The sequence below is a fragment of the Haematobia irritans genome, chromosome 3, assembly GCF_050003625.1.
Source record: "Haematobia irritans isolate KBUSLIRL chromosome 3, ASM5000362v1, whole genome shotgun sequence".
Lineage (NCBI taxonomy): Eukaryota > Metazoa > Arthropoda > Insecta > Diptera > Muscidae > Haematobia > Haematobia irritans.
The window spans coordinates 54005643-54025692 of NC_134399.1; the positions used below are offsets into that span (position 1 = coordinate 54005643).

The window sequence follows — 20050 nt, forward strand, 5'->3', positions numbered from 1 at the left end:
TACTAAATTTTAACTTGCAATAATTCATCATAGATTTTAATTCGGCAATTTGACAATTCAAAATATTAATTTAATTATGATTTTATGAAAAGTTACTGTTGAGACTAATGTCTGTTTATTGAGAACGCGATTTTCTCCACTTGAATATTCCCTAGTGGTTTGAAAAAGGTTTGAAAAACTGTTGAATTCTAACATTTTGCAAACGTTTATTGGGATGTTATTGAAGATATTGAGTACTCATTTAATAGTTAGGAGAACTCAAAAAATTAGTCAATACTTGTAATCAAATACTCGTTACTTTCCCAACACTACAATGGCTGAGGTGCTGAGTTAAAGAAGTCCATAAAACACTAGTAGTAACTGATTCATTAGCTAACGAAAACATTGTAATTTAATTAACGGTAGTGGTAGTGTATCAGAATTCCAACGTTAGAGTGTAAAGAGGGGGCGCTTTGTGGTTTAGTATCAGTCGTCGTTCATTCAATCGCAGACGGCAGCTATAGAGAGACAGAACAAAAGTCAGACCACAAAACTAATAATCGAGCTGAGCAGCCGTTTTCAGTTCTTCAACAGCACTGAAGTGAGTAGCTGAATTGCACTGCTTTCGCAAAATCCTACTGTTCCTCAAGTCAGCAAATTGCGAAACGGGTTCCGTATAAACAACAAAAGCCAGTTGTGTGTGTCACACATATATTATATATAGAAATCAAAGGTTCATCAAAGCCTACAAATATGAAGGTGTTAGCGGTTTTAGTGATTTTTTCTGTTGTGTGTACCACAATTCTTGCTGAGTTGGATTTAAGCAACATTAACGTGAATGAACTGCAAAGTCAATTGCCCGGAGAACTGCCAAAAACCAATCTTACCTTTGAGGATGCGAAAACATTGATTAAGGATAAATGTATTAACCAGGCCGGCGAGAAAAAGGGTACCGAGGCATATCTCAAAGTGGAAGAATCGACGATCACATTAGCTGAATGCCTTAATGGCATCATTAACTTCACGGCCATACAGCAGGAGATCGCTGTTGCCTCTCCCAATGGAGATCTTGATAGTGTATTCAACAAGTACTGTGCCAAGAAACCCGAAGCCGTTGCCTGCGTTGAAAAATTCAGTGACAATTTAACCCCATGCTTGGACGAAGAGGAGCGCGAAAGCCAGATCGTTGCAATGCGCATAGTGAAAAGCCTATTGAACTTTGTGTGTCATAAAGATGGAGATCAAATCGCACTTTTCATAGCGGAAAAGGGACCTGAATGCTTGGAGGCCAATAAGGACGGAATACAGAACTGCATCAATAGCACATTCTCCGGATATTTACCAGCTGAGGGCATAGACAACATTAAAACTTTACCTAAGCTTGTCATTGGTATGCAACAATGCGATGATATTGAACAATTGGAATCCTGTATTGTCAAGAAATTGGAAACCTGCAATGATACAACACCCGCCAATATTGCTGAATCCATGTTTAGATTTATCAAAAACGAAACCATTTGTCGTACAGCAAAGGCCCACAAACAGACGGGCACCGGAGCCACCAATGGTGCTGGAGTATTAAGCTTGCAATCGATTTTCGTCATATTGTTCATACAGATAGTAACGTATTTGCAGCGTAAACAGATGCTGGCTTAATAAGTAGATTTTATTACCCTTTCGAAAACAAATTCCTTCGTTTTTTGGTTTTGTAGCCTATACTCAATTTTCGTAATTTCAGGATTAGATAACGGTTAATAGTACTAATAGTTTATAAAAAAGTTAAGAAGATCGCAAGTAAGTGTGAGTTAGTAGAAAGACGGGTGGGCTCGAGAATGTAACGGTCGTTTGGTTTTGATAAAAGCTAATATCGAAAATAGCTATGCTCATGCAAACCTCTGGTGTAACGTTGTAGTTTTTTAATGATTTAAAAATAAGTTCCGCTTAAAGTCAATTAAATCCAATAGTAATCGCTAAGAGCTTACTTAACGGAAATATTAATAATTTATACTTGTTCGTACTTGAAATTGAATTGCATAAAATTTCATTTCGTTAAGAACTTTGCTAGAGTTTATCACCACAGAATTATAAAATATGCACTCGTGATTTATTGATGTATACATTCAAGTCGCCAACATGTTTAGGCACCAAGTCCAAGTATATGGTAGATTTCCAAATTTTAATAATATTTTATTGGCAATCAAAACCGACCTTGCACCTCTGTACAAATATCGCAGCAGCTTTGAGCGAGAGCATAGAGAGCCCATCAGACTGATGTTTTTATTGTGACCAAAACTCACACCTTCTTCCGTCTGTTCACATTAGGACACATAAAAATAATTAAAGTAGAATAAGTATCAAAGTTTACTTAATTTAAATAGATATCAAATAAGACATTTCTACGTCGTAAAAAAAAACATGAAATGCTAGAATAATACAAATATTTGTAGTTGATAGTTAATATTAACCACATTGTAGAGTAACAATTCAAGTTTTAAATTAGTTTTCCTTTACTCTTCCAAGAATCTGAGAATTTCAAATGTTTAAAAGTAGAAACGAAACAAAAACATTTTTTTTATTTTATTTCTATATATACATATATATGCATAGTGAATGAAATCTCCTTATCAATTAAATTCTCTTTATGTTTCACAATTATAATCTCGAATATTTCCTTTAATGAAAGTAATAGCATATGTCAAGCATTCAACGGTCATTCTTTTGTTGAAGCTGATGCTTTGTTTTACGACAGAATTGTAATGACTAATACCAGCTGGGCTGTATCAGCTAATCGAATATACATTGAATCACTGTTTTAAGATAATTATTTGCGCTAAAATGTATTCTTACAATCTATTGATTTTTTATATATTTATAAATAATTTCAATTATTTTTGGTATTATGTATTTGAAAATAGAATTCTTGAATAAATTGAAGTTAAAAGATAATTATGAATTTACCAAGTTTTGTCTTTTTTGGCTATTTAATATAAGTTGAGCGAGTGATGTTGACAGGCAACAAATTTGCTTATTGCATTTTAAATTGTTTCACCACAATACGATTTCAAATAAATCCAGAAATCCAGTATTAGATATTTTGTTCTGTTTATTATACCCACCACCATAGAATGGTGACGGGGGTATAATAAGTTTGTCATTCCGTTTGTAACACATCGAAATATCGATTTCCGACTATATAAAGTATATATATCAGGGAGAAATTATAAGACGATATAACGATGTCCGTCTGTCTGTCTGTTGTAATCACGCTACAGTCTTCAATAATGAGTCAATCGTGCTGAAATTTTGCACAAACTCGTCTTTTGTCTGCAGGCAGGTCAAGTTCGAAGATGGGCTATATCGGTCCAGGTTTTGATATAGTCCCCATATAAACCGACCTCCCGATTTGGGGTCTTGGGCTTATAGAAATCGTAGTTTTTATCCAATTTGCCTGAAATTTGAAATCTAGGGGTATTTTATGACCATAAAGAGGTGTGCCAAAAATGGTGAGTAGCGGTCCATGTTTTGGTATAGCCCCCATATAGACCGATCTTCCGATTTTACTTCTTGGGCTTATAGAAACCGCAGTTTTTATTCAATTTACCTGAAATTGGAAATCTAGAGGTATTGTAGGACCACAAATACGTGTGCCAAAAATTGTGAGTATCGGTCCATATTTTGGTATAGCCCCCATATAGACCGATCTCCCGATTTTACTTCTTGGGCTTATAGAAACCGCAGTTGTTATTCAATTTACCTGAAATTGGAAATCTAGAGGTATTGTAGGACCACAAATACGTGTCAAAAATTGTGAGTATCGGTCCATGTTTTGGTATGGTCCCCATATGAAACGACCTCCCGATTTGGGGTCTTGGGCTTATAGAAACCGTAGTTTTTATCCAATTTGCCTGAAATTGGAAATCTAGAGGTATTTTAGGACCATAAAGAGGTGTGCCGAAAATGGTGAGTATCGGTCCATATTTTGGTATAGCCCCCATAAAAACGATCTCCCGATTTAACTCCTTGGGTTTCTAGAAACCGTAGTTTTTATCTGATTTGCCTGAAATTGTAAATATTGTGGTATTTTAGGCTCACAAAAACGTGTATCGGATTAAGTTTTTATCGGTCCATTTGGTAATGCCTTCATATAGACCGACTTCACTTCTTGAGGGTGTAGAAGGCGCACTGATCATAAAATTTGCTTGAAACTCAATGTAAAATTTCCAGATTTTACTTCTACAGATTTAAGATTTCAAATCAAGACGTTATTTTATAATTTTCTTGCACACTTACAAGAGATGTTAATGATTCCTCTAAAACTCAAACAAAAATGGTTCTTATAAATCCAGAATCTTTAAATTTATCTTCGGAAAGTGTCCTCAAGCCCTCCTGAAATTTCAAAGGAAACCCTAATATTTGGTTCATGGTGGTGGGTATTTAAGATTCGGCCCGGCCGAACTTAGTGCTGTATATACTTGTTTTTTTTTTTTTTTAATTTTACTCCTTTACTTTATTATGCTTATACATTGACCCACAAAAGTATTCGTTTTTGCTTTCTTGAAATCAAATGTAATTTTTTGTAAACCGTGTAACATTTTTATTAAATAGTTTTTTGAAATGTTTTCATGGACATACATAAAAGCAAAACGTAAATAAAAAATCAAGAAATTATATTTTTTGCTTTGAACGGTCCCATCGACCACTTTCCCGCCCCTTCCGACCGTGAGGGCATCGTCCCCATGACGTTAGAAAGATATTTTAGAGAAAAACAAAAAACACCAAAATTTTTAAAATCTTTTATCTTTACTTTTAATCCAAAGTACATACATATGTACAAAATTTTTTCTTCTAAAATACGTATCCGCCTGCTAGGTAAGGTTAAAGTGGCAGCCCGCTCACTTAGACTATTCAGTCCATTGTTATACCACATTTACTAAAAGTACCTATTACATATGGGCACTTCTAGTTTTAACCGCTGAACCTTCTCGATTATATTCTTCTGTTGAACCAACCCGATTGTTCCAAAAACATTAGCAGACTGCTTAAATTAACGTTTTCAAGGTCCGCCAGTAATCTAAAGCTATATGCCCCTAAAACTTGCTTACGCCCTACACAAAATGCAGGACACTCACACAAGAGGTGTTTGATTTCTTTTCCTCCCCATCATGACAGCTCATACAATAGTCATTAACATATACTTCGTGCCAATAGTTTTTGCAAAATCGCCTATCAGGCAGCGATAAGTTATAGCAGATATTAATAGTGATATATGACGTCTCGAGAACACTAGGTTAGGTTAGGTTAGGTTATGTGGCAGCCCGATGTATCAGGCTCACTTAGACTATTCAGTCCATTGTGATACCACAGTGGTGAACTTCTCTCTTATCACTGAGTGCTGCCCGATTCCATGTTAAGCTCAATGACAAGGGACCTCCTTTTTATAGCCGAGTCCGAACGACGTTCCACATTCCAGTGAAACCACTTAGAGAAGCTTTGAAACCCTCAGAAATATCACCAGCATTACTGAGGTGGGATAATCCACCGCTGAAAAACTTTTTGGTGTTCGGTCGTAGCAGGAATCGAACCCACGATCTTGTGTATGCAAGGCGGGCATGCTAACCATTGCACCACGGTGGCTCCCTGGAGGAGAACACTAGCATATCTAGTGTGCGGTTTAAGTTTAAATGGCATCATATTTGCTTGGTGTCGTTACAACCCTTGCAATTCTCCAATTGCACATTTGCCATCATAACAGCCTTCTCACACAGTATGAGCTTGCAGGTAGCCCTGGCTACCTGCAAGCCCCTGCAATATGGGAGTGCCCCTAGCCTTGCTAACTCATCCGCTTCGCAGTTCCCCGGTATGTTCCTATGGACAGGCACCCATATTAGGTGAATATTGTGCTGCTCAGCCATCTCATAGAGAGATTTGCGGCAGTCTATGGCCGTTTTCGGGTTAAGGAACACAGAGTCCAAGGATTTTATTGCAGGTTGTCTGTCTGAGTATATATTAATGTCAACATTTTTGGAACATTACTTCTCAGTCAATTCGCCACCTCTCTTATTGCTAATATTTCAGCCTGATAAACACTACAGTGATTAGTTAATCCTTATACTCATTATTATAATCCTTATTAATCCTTAGTTAATCCTTATAATTCCCAACAATGAGGCACCACGCCACATTGTTGGGAATTAGAGTTTCAAACTTTTGGTAGGAAAGTGGTTTCGCCAGAGTGTAATCCACTACGTTTGGCAAATCAGGCATTATTTTGAGAACCGAACTGTAGCCTTACCTTTTTTCTGAATGGGCGTGAGATACACCTGAGTGGAGTTAGTGGATGCTAGTACCTTCAGTAGTCTGGAAGCCTCAGCTGTATTTTAATCATTCAAGAGTTATGCTGAGCCTTTCTTAGTTCTCGCTGGTATCCTCTCAGATTCTTCTTGTAAGCGTTCCAATCCTCCGGAGCTCTGATGGACTTTGCTTTTTTAAAGAGCTTCCTGCACGATTTCCTCATATTACTTAACTCCGTAGACCACCATGGCGGTCGAATTTTCCCCCTTGGCTTCCCTCTAGGGAATGCTTTCAGTGAGATGTTGAAGGCCTTAGTAATCCTCTCCCCTGCGTGTTCGATATCTTGCACAGTGCTCATATTGGTCTCTGGTATTTCCGGTATCATCATATTGAACGATTCCCTATACCTATTCCAATCAGCTTTCCTAACATTTGCCGGAAATGTGGTCTTGGTCGTATGAACATCAAATTTGAAACTGATGTAGCAATGATCTGAGAAGCTATGTTCACTTAAAACCTGCCACATCAGCCGTTTCAATCGAGTCATCCAGAATGTCCTCTTCACAGATCTCGGTGACTCTCGCAATAACCATCGGTTCAACTCTGGTGAGTTTTGAGGCAGTAGAAACCTCCTCTCGCTTACTGTGTCCATCCATGTCTTTGGTATCTCCCTCGACTTCGCACAAATGTCTGCTTATTTCTGATTCAGACAGGAGCTTGTAGATTTCTGAATCCTCTAGCTGATCGTTTTTATATACCTTCATTTGGATACAATGAAAGCCATAACATATACGGCCCTGGGACTTTGCCAAATGTGGCAAAGACTAAGTGTTCAATATAAACACTGCATGTCGTCTTGGTCCATCCAAACGGTCAACCTTCCAATCAGCTGTTGGAAGATCTGGATTGCATTGTTTCAGTCTATTTAAAATAGTTAACATAGATTCAGGGTCAGGAGGGTTGGCAGGTATCCACGCATGTGCCCTAGGTGTGTTTGCGAAGCAAATTGGGTTGGGAAGCTCTGGTCTAGTCGGTATGTCTTTATTCTCGACTAACTCTAGAGCACCTCCTTCCCAAACTTCACCAATTAGTATCAACGCAGTTTTAAGACCGTTCTATAGACCTCTGGTCCTCAAATGCGACTAGCTTAAATCGTCCTTGATACCAACCAGCCTCTTGGTGTCGAGGATCTGGGCCAGGGAACTTTTCTAACGCAAGACAAAGCATTCTCAATTTTCCCCCACTTGTGATTTGGAACAATACCGTCCACTACTCCCCTGTTAACAATCACCATCACAAGACTGTTTTTTGCCACTGAGGCAAACGATTTTTGATTTCTTTTGGAAGATGGCAGTTCATACGGCGATCTTTCCCCCTTTCCAGCTTCAAGAATTCTTTGCGCCCATTTTAAGGAATTGCTAATCCTAATTTCTTTAGGATGAACAAGGCATTTCTGCGTTCCTTAAATCTTTTTCTTGAGGGATTACCTCCTTTTGATGTCGTTACCTTAGGAAAGGTTCGACTTGTCATATTATCGCAACCTGTCGACCCGTCTGCAGTTCGACTAATTGGGCCTAACTCTTGGTCATTGCCCAAATTTATAACTTCAGTCGATACCAGTCCACTGTGACCTGAAGTTACCAACCCAGTGGATGACTTTGAATTTCGGTGCATGGTGGCTTAATTTACCACCACACTTACTTATTACGATGAAATAATCCGCTTTAAAAAAAAAGTCCCCACTTTCTAAAAATTTCATACACCCGAAGTGATTAACTTTCAACGTCTATGGGGCAGCCCATGGATCTATTAAAACACCGTAGCTTTCACGCAAAGCATGTGAATATCTTTATCCGTTCAAAAGTTACAGAATTATTTCCAAACAGTGATTTGGAACCATCGCGAATCAATCAACACCATCTTAAAAATTGTCCAGATTATTTTTACAATTACAAATAACTAAAACTAAAATAGAGAGAATAGCACCATTTGCCTAAAAACTGAAAAAATTATTCAACCTAATTTTCAGGACTAGGGGAAAAACATTAAAATAATGCCAAAAGTATTAACCATAGCAGATAATATTTTAACGAAACCCAAAATTCCATCGTCCTTACCACACACCCTGCATACGCTGTTGTTGGGTACTTCTATTCTGCTCAAATGTGACCTGATGATTGCCTTCCTCATGCTGCAAGTAATTTTGCCTACAAGCCCGAAAATTATTACAAAGAAAATGACAGTAATGCGAATGATGATTTACCCAATGGTACTAAAGATAATGTTTTTGTAGAAAAGAAAACTTCCCGGAAATTCCCGCACTTAATTCCCGGGAAAGCGTGAGCGAAAAATAGCGAATTCCCGGGAACGGGATCCCGAAAAAACCCTAATTATGGTTAGACCCAAAGATTATTGAGATATTGGACTTGTTCTTGCTTTTTCTTCAAAAACCAGAGATTAGTACCATACACGTTCCATGAGAGGTTTCAACATTTTTTCAAGTTTCACTTTTCATTTTGCACTCGTAACATGATTTATTTAACTAATTTAAGGGTGTGAAGTTAAGTTGTTTTCTAAAGTTGTTTTAGCGAAGACAATAATTTAAATTTTTGTTGCGAATTTAAGACTTTTTGGCAAGAATTTACATATATTTTGCTTCATTACACATTTTTTGAATCCAAATGCGTGTATTCTTAACATGATTTTGAGAAAAAAGTTATTTTGAGTAATATAGATGCCATTCAGAAAATATGGAAAGAGGGATTTTACATTCACTAGACTTTTTCGGGCATTTGCAAGGAGAGTTAAAAAGCAAAAGTGGGTATGGCGCATTAGCTCGGAGATGGGAGAACACCCCGTAAAGAGGGCAGAGGCGTAGGTCATCTAATTAACGAGATAAAGAGGGGCAAATTCATGTAAATTCTAATAATCATAAAAAGTTTCTGGGCACAGTTAAAAAAAAAACATTAATTGATTCCATTAGCTTTAAGGACGTAGAAGACTATTCTGGAGATTCCATGAGCGTAAGTCTGAGGGGGGGTCAATTATATTTAGGCATATTTTATGGGTCGATTTTCGGGCATTTATAGGAAGAGTTAAAAGGCAAAAGTGGTTATAGCACATTAGCCCCAAGCTAGGAGAATCCTATCCCCCAAACGCCAGAGGCGTAGGTCATCTAGTTAAATAGATAAAAAGGGGGAAATTAATTTATTGTCTACAACCCAAAAATCATTGATGGGACACAGTTAAAAAAAATGTAATTGAATCTATTAGCTTTAAGGGCGTAGAAGACTATTCTGGAGATTCTATGAGCGTAGCTGGGCGTTATGTCTGAGGGGGGTTACTTATATTTAGGCATATTTTGTAGGTCGATTTTCGGGCATTTGTAGGAAGAGTTAAACGGCAAAAGTGGGTATGGGATATTAGCCCCAAGCTGCAAGAACCCTATCCCCCAAACGCTAGAGGCGTAGGTCATCTAGTTAACGAGATAAAAAGGGGGAAATTAATGCATTTTCTAAGAGCTAGAAAATACATTATTGTCCACTTTTGCCTTTTAACTCTTCCTAGAAATGCCCGAAAATCGGCCCACAAAATATGCCTAAATATATTTATGCCTCATTAACGCCCAGCTACGCTCATGGAATCTCCAGAATAGTCTTTTACGTCCTTAAAGCTAATAGAATCAATTAATGTTTTTTTAAAAACTGTGCCCTAGGAAGGTTTTATGGTTATTAGAATTTACATGAATTTGCCCCCCTTTATCTCATTTACTAGATGGCCTACGCCTCTCCCCGCTTTACGGGGGTGTTCTCCCATCTCCGAGCTAATGCGCTATACCCACTTTTGCTTTTTAACTCTCCTTGCAAATGCCCGAAAAAGTATAATTAATGTAAAATATCTCTTTCCATATTTTATGAATGGCATCTATATTACTCAAAAAAACTTTTTGCTCAAAATTATATTAAGAATACACGCAGTTGTGTTCAAAAAATGTATAATGAAGCAAAATATATTTAATTTATTGCCAACAAGTCTTAAATTCGCAACAAAAATTTAAATTTTCAAAATATGTAAAGTGGTTTGTGTCTTCGCTAAAACAACTTTAACTTCACTCCCTTTACTTTTCTTTCAAATAAACTTCCTTGATAGCTTCATTATTGAAGGCAGTAGCGTGAATCGATATTTCGTTGTAACACGTCGAACTGAGTGGCAAACTTATTATACATCTAACACCATTATCGTTCTCTTACATTCTAGTTTGCGTTCATGCTTTATTTAAGAAAACTATAATTGGGTTGGTTTTACATTAAAAGCTGGTCTATATGTAATTGGGCCTGAATGCCTAGGTGAGACTGAAGTAACGGACTCAGGTTATAGTAACTTAACCAACCATCCTTTGTACCAAAAACTCATCTAAGCCAAATTTCATTTCAATGCTATGATATTTGTGATCTATATCGTGCGGACAAAAAATATATGGAGACACGGAGGAATGTATGGCCAGGACTGGATAAACTGCTGTTTTGGATCAATATTTAAGACAAACATGCGTGTTATCAATTAAATTAAAGAAAATTTCATATTTCTTAAATCTCATGTTATCCTCATTTCTGTGTGACAATTTAAGAAAATGTTCATGAACAATTTTGTAGCGAATATACAAAAAAAGTATCCAGACATAATGATACTTTAATAGACCCGATTTACGATGATTGTTGTTATTGATAGTCAGACATATCTATCATTTAGAACCGTAGCAATGAGTAACTATGGTTCAAACAATGAGTAATTACAAGTTCAAAGTCCACTCCGACTGTTTGTAGGGGCGTTAAGAGAAGGCTTTGTTAAAGCGCCGCGTAATTTTCCAAACAAAAGAAAATTCTTAGTAATTGTGAATATTGTTGCATACTTTCGCACCCATAACAGTATACACTCGAACAAATTTGTTAGTACTTCGAAAACATTTTCACAAATACTACACCCAGAAAAAAAGTGACCCCTTCCTTAAGTTAAAATGAACTAATTGTGAAGAAAGTTGAACTTCGTATAGCTCCAAAGACATTTTTATTTTTTTGAACGATGTGATTTTCGTTGAAATTAGGTAGAATGCATTCCATATATTAATTAACATTTTCCTATATTTATGTATCTTTATACTACAGAATGAAAAAAATAACTGAATTGAATTCATATATGGAATGATTTTATTGAACTTTTTTCATTCATTGGGTACAAATCTTACATATTTGTGGTAAACACTATTTCCAATTTCCATTAAATGTTAACAACTGTAAACCGCATTTTTTCTTCTTCTTATACCTTTCACTTTTAATAAGTTGCTTCGTAACGATTTTGTCCTCCTTTTACAATTTCAATACCTACAAATATAAAAAATCATAAACCAATTTTTTCCAAAAGGTTAGCGTCACTGAATGTTACCTGTTAATTGAAGATTCCAAAATGAAGACGAACTTAATTTTTTTCTCACTAATTTAAAATAACAAATATTTTATATATTTTATTTTTATTTATTATATTATTCTACTATATTATTTTTCAACAATCCCTTCGTATACCATAACAACGCGATTCCAACTAGAGGTGTGCACGTGAGTAATATTTTGCTCACGCTCATGCACACTCACGAAGGAGAAATCTTATTCACGCACACTCACGCACGATATTTTTTGTTGGGACTCACGCTCACGAAAAGAAAATTTGTACTCACGCACGAAAATCTTTTAAATGTCGTGACTCACGAAAAATATCGTGACTAATGAAAAATGTCGTGACTCACGAAAAACCTCGTGACTCACGAATAATTTTATGAGTAATTTACCTACAGAACCTGACTGACAACATGAGTATGATTAAAATCGAGAGCGTTATAAAACTCTTAACACATAGGATATCACAAAAATTATAAATGAATTCAACTCCTAAGCATTTCATGTTCGTAAGCGGGATTATTTTCGTGAGCGTGTTTTTCCGAAATTCGTTACTCACGCAAGCCCACGAATATATTATTTTCGTGAATCACGCTCATGCACGACATTTGGTTGGTTAATCACGCACACCCACGCCGTTTCCCTTAGCGTGACTCACGACTCTCGCGTGAGTCACGAAAATGTTCGTGAGTCACGAAAATGTTCGTGAGTCACGTGCACCTAGTGGGTCACAGCCTAAAGGTGAGTATTAAGTTCGAGTTTGGCGGCTAAAATCGCCATTCTTTCACGATTACTTTTCTTTAATAATACTTTTTAAGGAATATAAACTTTGCGAAAACTTGCTATAGGCTATTCCCCATCAAGTTATAATAAAATCTGCAACAAATATGTATAATTGTATACCTTTTTTTACTGATTTAGTTTTCACTTCAGTGAAAAAACTCGAACTTAATACCCACCTTAAAGGAAAAAAAAGATGCGGTCACCCCCCAGTTTTGTAGCATATTCGAAGACAATTTCAGAACACCCAAACTTTTTTTCCGTGCACCCTACGACCCCCCGAAATACAATTTATTGTGCTGTGTCGTCATTTGCAGTCCGATCGAAAAGAAACGCATATCGTTGTTCGTGGTTGATCAGGGGCTATATTTCGTGCATTGGTCATTTTTGACTCCGACGTCAAATTTGGTTTTTAATTTTTATACCCACCACCATAGAATGGTGACGGGGGTATAATAAGTTTGTCATTCCGTTTGTAACACATCGAAATATCGATTTCCGACTATATAAAGTATATATATTCTTGATCAGGGAGAAATTATAAGACGATATAACGATGTCCGTCTGTCTGTCTGTTGTAATCACGCTACAGTCTTCAATAATGAATCAATCGTGCTGAAATTTTGCACAAACTCGTCTTTTGTCTGCAGGCAGGTCAAGTTCGAAGATGGGCTATATCGGTCTAGGTTTTGGGGTCTTGGGCTTATAGAAATCGTAGTTTTCATCCAATTTGCCTGAAATTTGAAATCTAGGGGTATTTTATGACCATAAAGAGGTGTGCCAAAAATTGTGAGTAGCGGTCCATGTTTTGGTATAGCCCCCATATAGACCGATCTTCCGATTTTACTTCTTGGGCTTATAGAAACCGCAGTTTTTATTCAATTTACCTGAAATTGGAAATCTAGAGGTATTGTAGGACCACAAATACGTGTCAAAAATTGTGAGTATCGGTCCATGTTTTGGTATGGTCCCCATATAAAACGACCTCCCGATTTGGGGTCTTGGGGCTTATAGAAACCGTAGTTTTTATCCAATTTGCCTGAAATTGGAAATCTAGAGGTATTTTATAAAGAGGTGTGCCGAAAATGGTGAGTATCGGTCCATATTTTGGTATAGCCCCCATAAAAACGATCTCCCGATTTAACTCCTTGGGTTTCTAGAAACCGTAGTTTTTATCTGATTTGCCTGAAATTGTAAATATTGTGGTATTTTAGGCTCACAAAAACGTGTATCGGATTAAGTTTTTATCGGTCCATTTGGTAATGCCTTCATATAGACCGACTTCACTTCTTGAGGGTGTAGAAGGCGCACTGATCGTGAAACTTGCTTGAAACTCAATGTAAAATTTCCAGATTTTACTTCTACAGATTTAAGATTTCAAATCAAGACGTTATTTTATAATTTTCTTGCACACTTACAAGAGATGTTAATGATTCCTCTAAAACTCAAACAAAAATGGTTCTTATAAATAAATCCAGAATCTTTAAATTTATCTTCGGGAAGTGTCCTCAAGCCCTCCTGAAATTTCGAAGGAAACCCTAATATTTGGTTCATGGTGGTGGGTATTTAAGATTCGGCCCGGCCGAACTTAGTGCTGTATATACTTGTTACGAAATTTAATTGTCCAAATCTTAAATTTTCCATTAACACCGCCTAATTCTCTACTTTTTAAGACTTGTTTTATTTCGCTTCGTATACCCTTATGATGCCCATTTCTGATAACCATTATAAAGATCTTAACAAAGTATGAAACTTTTGCTTTTGAAGTATTTACTTATATTCATAAACAAAAAAGTTACAGAGATTTTAAAACAGCGTCATTTTTGGTTGAGCAGGTTTTGTATCATTAAGGGCCAGTTTCTCAATGTCTTGTTAATATTTATCGTGTCGATAAAACAGCTGATCCCATACAAAAAATTTACTAACCGTAGGTCTATCCACCGGTTAAAATTAATCGGAGGATAAGAAACTGGCCATTAATTTGTTAAAACAACACTAATTGTTAAGTTCAACAAAACATCAATAATATACTACAAAAATGCATACATACCATTCGTACATTTCGAAATTTTCATTTATAACCACAGTGAGAGAACAATAAAAGTTACATGCAATTCTATAATTTGTGGTAGGTTTTCCATTATTAGTCGTTCACTTTATTTGCAAGAGCTAAATTTCTTGCTAAAATATCAGAACCAGTACCCACTTTTGTATTCACACATTTTAAAAATTTTGAAACCATTTTCGTCACTTTTAGACATAAAGTCAAAATATCTGTCTTGCCTTCATGTTGAAACTGATTTAAGGCGTACTTTATCAGTAATAGTACCAAATATTAAAAATCTAGCTAATGAAAGGAACAATTGCCAAATGTTCCACTAATTATATTATTATTATTATTATTCATATTATTATTCCTTAACATTTTTATTTTTAATTATTAAATTAGTTATTGTTGATCATATTTTCAGCTTTAGTTAATTGAAACGAAATTGATACATTTTTGGGGGGCGCGAAGCAAATTGGGTTGGGAAGCTCTGGTATAAAAGATGGGTACTAAGTTCGAGTTTATCCGTTAAATCGCCATTTTTCACGATTACTAATATTCCATTTAAAGAGTATAAACTTTATGAAAAAATCTGCTTTGGGCTATTCCCCATTTAGTTATATTGAAATTTGCATCAAAGACGTATTATGTTATACTTTTTTGCTGATTTATTTTTGATTTTAGCGGCTAAACTCCAACATTAGGAAAAAAGAGATTCAAAAAGGTGTTTTCATCTCCAACCTGTGATTCAGATGTATAGTAAATATAGATCATCCTATTACCACTCATTATGTATATTTTTCATGTAAATCAATTTTAAATCCGCACTAATTTTAAACTATTAACAGAAATATACTGATCCTTAATCTGTGATTTGTTTTTGAGATATTTATTTTTTATCTATATAAAGCGTTTTTGTTTTATTTAACATCACACCATTCACTTCTCAGTTTTTAAAACGCAAGCAAAATTTTGCAAAATTAAAACCACGTGTACACTTCATAAATACATCAACAGAACAGAATGTAGCAATAAAACTCAAAGACACAAATAGTCATCAAAGGACACATACCTGCCGTAAAGAAACAAAAGCAGCAAGAAAAACAACAACTCCACACATACGATCCCTTTCTGATCTCGCTATGGCAACAAAACAACAAACAAATATACCAACAACACACAAGGAACATTCCAGAAATTCATCCACACTGTCTCTAGAATCAAAACAACCAACACCAGCATAAAAGACGCAATAACAAACACAAACAAGTAAAGGGTGATTCTTTTGAGGTTAGGATTTTCATGCATTAGTATTTGACAGATCACGTGGGATTTCAGACATGGTGTCAAAGAGAAAGATGCTCAGTATGCTTGACATTTCATCATGAATAGACTTATTAACGAGCAACGCTTGCAAATCATTGAATTTTATTACCAAAATCAGTGGCAGAAAATCCGCTTTTTTATCGACAAATTTTGTTCAGCGATGAGGCTCATTTCTGGTTGAATGGCTACGTAAATAAGCAAAATTGCCGCATTTGGAGTGAAGAGCAACCAGAAGCCGTTCAAGAACTGCCCATGCATCCCGAAAAATGCACTGTTTGGTGTGGTTTGTACGCTGGTGGAATCATTGGACCGTATTTTTTCAAAGATGCTGTTGGACGCAACGTTACGGTGAATGGCGATCGCTATCGTTCGATGCTAACAAACTTTTTGTTGCCAAAAATGGAAGAACTGAACTTGGTTGACATGTGGTTTCAACAAGATGGCGCTACATGCCACACAGCTCGCGATTCTATGGCCATTTTGAGGGAAAACTTCGGAGAACAATTCATCTCAAGAAATGGACCGGTAAGTTGGCCACCAAGATCATGCGATTTGACGCCTTTAGACTATTTTTTGTGGGGCTACGTCAAGTCTAAAGTCTACAGAAATAAGCCAGCAACTATTCCAGCTTTGGAAGACAACATTTCCGAAGAAATTCGGGCTATTCCGGCCGAAATGCTCGAAAAAGTTGCCCAAAATTGGACTTTCCGAATGGACCACCTAAGACGCAGCCGCGGTCAACATTTAAATGAAATTATCTTCAAAAAGTAAATGTCATGGACCAATCTAACGTTTCAAATAAAGAACCGATGAGATTTTGCAAATTTTATGCGTTTTTTTTTAAAAAAAAGTTATCAAGATCTTAACAAATCACCCTTTATATACGGCCGTAAGTTCGGCCAGGCCGAAGCTTATGTACCCTCCACCATGGATTGCGTAGAAACTTCTACTGAAGCCGATGGCTAGGTATCTTAAAACTTCCTAACACCGTAATATATACCACATAGTCCATACGTGGTATATATTAAACTAAAAAAAGGTCGATTAAATACGTATATAATTATGTTTAAAGTTTCTATAGAAATAAAATTTTGACAAAATAAAATGTTGACAACATTTTCTATAGAAGTAAAATTTTGACAAAATTTTCTAAAGAAATAAAATTTGGAAAAATTTTTGACAAAATTTTCTATAGAAATAAAATTTTGTCAAAATTTTCTATAGAAATAAAATTTTGACAAAATTTTCTATAGAAATACAATTTTGACAAAATTTTCTATAGAAATAACATTTTGGCAATGTTTTCTATAAAAATAAAATTTTGGTAGATTATTTTTGGCTCGAGTGGCAACCATGATTATGAACCGATATGGACCAATTTTTGTGTGATTGGGTATCGGCTATGTATAACTATAGACCTATAGACTTATACTAACACCACGTTGCAAATTTCAACCGGATCGGATGAATTTTGCTCCTCCAAGAGGCTCCGGAGGACAAATCTGGGGATAGATTTATATGGGGCTATATATAATTATGGACCGATATGGACCAATTCTTGCATGGTTTTTAGAGACCATATACTAACACCACGTACCAAATTTTAACCGGATCGGATGAATTTTGCTCCTCTAAGTGGCTCCGGAGGTCAAATCTGGGGATCGGCTTATATGGGGGCTATATATAGTTATGGGTCGATGTGGACCAATTTTGGCATGGTTGTTAAAGACAATATACTAACACCACGGACAAAATTTCAATCGGATCGGATGACTTTTGCTCCTCTTAGAGGCTCCGGAGTTCAAATCTGGGGATCGGTTTATATGGGGGCTATATATAATTATGGGCCGATGTGAACCAATTTTTGCATGGTTGTTAGAGACCATATACTAACACCATTTACCAAATTTCAGCCGGATCGGATGAAATTTGCTTCTCTTAGAGGCTCCGCAAGCCAAATCAGGGGATCGGTTTATATGGGGGCTATATATAATTATGGACCGATGTGGACCAATTTGTGCATGGTTGTTAGAGACCATATACTAACACCATGTACCAAATTTCAGCCGGATCGGATGAAATTTGCTTCTCTTAGAGCAATCGCAAGCCAAATTTGGGGGTCAGTTTATATGGGGGCTATACGTAAAAGTGGGCCGATATGGACCAATTTTTGCATGGTTATTAGAGACCATATACTAACACCATGTACCAAATTTCAGTGGAACGATATGGCCCATTTGCAATACCATCCGATCTACATCAATACTACTTGCGCCAAGTTTCAAGTCGATAGCTTGTTTCGTTCGGAAGTTAGCGTGATTTCAACAGACGGACGGACGGACATGCTCAGATCGACTCAGAATTTCACCACGACCCATAATATATATACTTTATAGGGTCTTAGAGCAATATTTCGATGTGTTACAAACGGAATGACAAAGTTAATATACCCCCATCCTATGGTGGAGGGTATAACAATCATACGATATATTCACAAAATGTCTCTACAAACTCCCTCACATGATGCAATGATTTCATTACTGTCTTCTTACTTCATTTTCCAGTAGCACGTTTATTGATTAGTTGGTATTCTATCTATAGGATAAGGTAAAATATATTCCAAATTTACGAGGAATCTATAAAAATCACGTACACCCCTCAAGGATTATATTAACTACTTTTTATTCTACTTTATCAAAAATTTTCAATGTGAGGAAAAATACTTCAACTTATAATAAAAAGGGGAATAAGCTGTAGGAAGCCATCATACGAATCGGTGGTGTGGTTAAGTTAATTTTTACTACAAAAATTTTTCTTAGTAAATTGTCCACATTTCGTAGTAAGTTTTTTATATTGCCTATGTATTTTTATAATACAACCCACGATGCATTAAATTTAGAAATTTAATTAAGGAAAAATCCTTCCCATTTCGTAGTTTTCGTAATTTTCGTTGTGGTTACGAAAAATTAACTATATTACAGTAAATTTTTTTAACTGGTGGAAGTTAAAATGGTCTGTAAATTTACAAGACACATTTTTTTCTGTGTATAGACAATTTCTTTTATATTTCCAAACAAATATTTTTTGTTCATTATGAACATGGCATTTTTAATCAAAATTTCTTTAAGGAATCATAAATATTGTTCGCTTTAAGTATAAATTGTAATTGTTAATTTCAAGAATAATTATTGAGGTACGTTATAAATGTGTTCGACTGTATTTGAAAATTAAATAAGATCGGTTAATACGTTAGGGTAATATACCCACATGAAGAGACGGACGGATAGCACATTTGCACGTTTGTCAAAGTTAGTTCATCCTGATCAATTTGGTGGATTAGAGCATTTGTCAAAATTAAAACAAACAATATTTGTAAAGGTTTCCTGAGATAAAATTAAAAACACGTTTAATGGGAAACATTACTTAAAAGTCTAGTTTGCTTTCTTTTTAAAATTTCCCTAAAATTTCACTCATTCTATAAAAACTTTGTAGCTATATAACTTAAGTGAAAGAAAGAATTAATAATATAATTTTTTAAATTGTGTATAGAAAGTAAAGAAAGTCATAAAAAACACAACACCACATTTATGCTCTATTTTCACATAGAGAATTATTGTTTATAAGAAGAAATAACATGTTACATATGTATGTATATAAGAAACTTCTTTTCTATAGTTTATAAAGTTTCGGATTGGGAATGAAAATAAAAAAAGGAAAATAGGGGTAAAAATAAAGTTGCACTTTTCGAAGTAGTTAGTTTCGTAATTGTTCCCTAGGGTTTAGAATATCCTTTCATTGAACGAATAATATATCTATCTTATATACATTTCTTTTCAAATTTGAAACAATCTTTCTTCATCAGATTTCTGTTTGTAAAAATGCAGTTGAAAGAAAACAGTCCATAGTTGCCGTGGGTGATTGCCAAAGTTATCAACTTTTTCTTATATGAAACATATTTCCAACCAAAAATGCCAAAGGCGTATTGTTTTGTTATACGTTCATTTGTGTTTTTGTTTTCTTATATGAGATGTGCTTACTGTTATGGAATGCGATCTAGAAGTTTCTGAACGATTTAAATTTAAGGTTAGCCTTGATATTATTTAATTATAATACCATGCCCGCCTAGCACACAAAGCGTCCTGGGTTCAATCCCAATTGCCACCGAAGACCAAAAAAAATT

General features: G+C 35.6%; 1 protein-coding gene across 1 annotated transcript; it reads left to right on the top strand.

Moving 5' to 3' along the window:
* Nucleotides 1-342: 342 nt before the first annotated feature.
* On the top strand, nucleotides 343-2925 carry LOC142228237 (27 kDa hemolymph protein). The gene has a single exon (XM_075298620.1). The coding sequence runs from the start codon at nucleotides 733-735 to the stop codon at nucleotides 1633-1635; it is 903 nt and encodes a 300-aa protein (XP_075154735.1). The 5' UTR covers nucleotides 343-732; the 3' UTR covers nucleotides 1636-2925.
* The last annotated feature ends 17125 nt before the right edge of the window (nucleotides 2926-20050 follow it).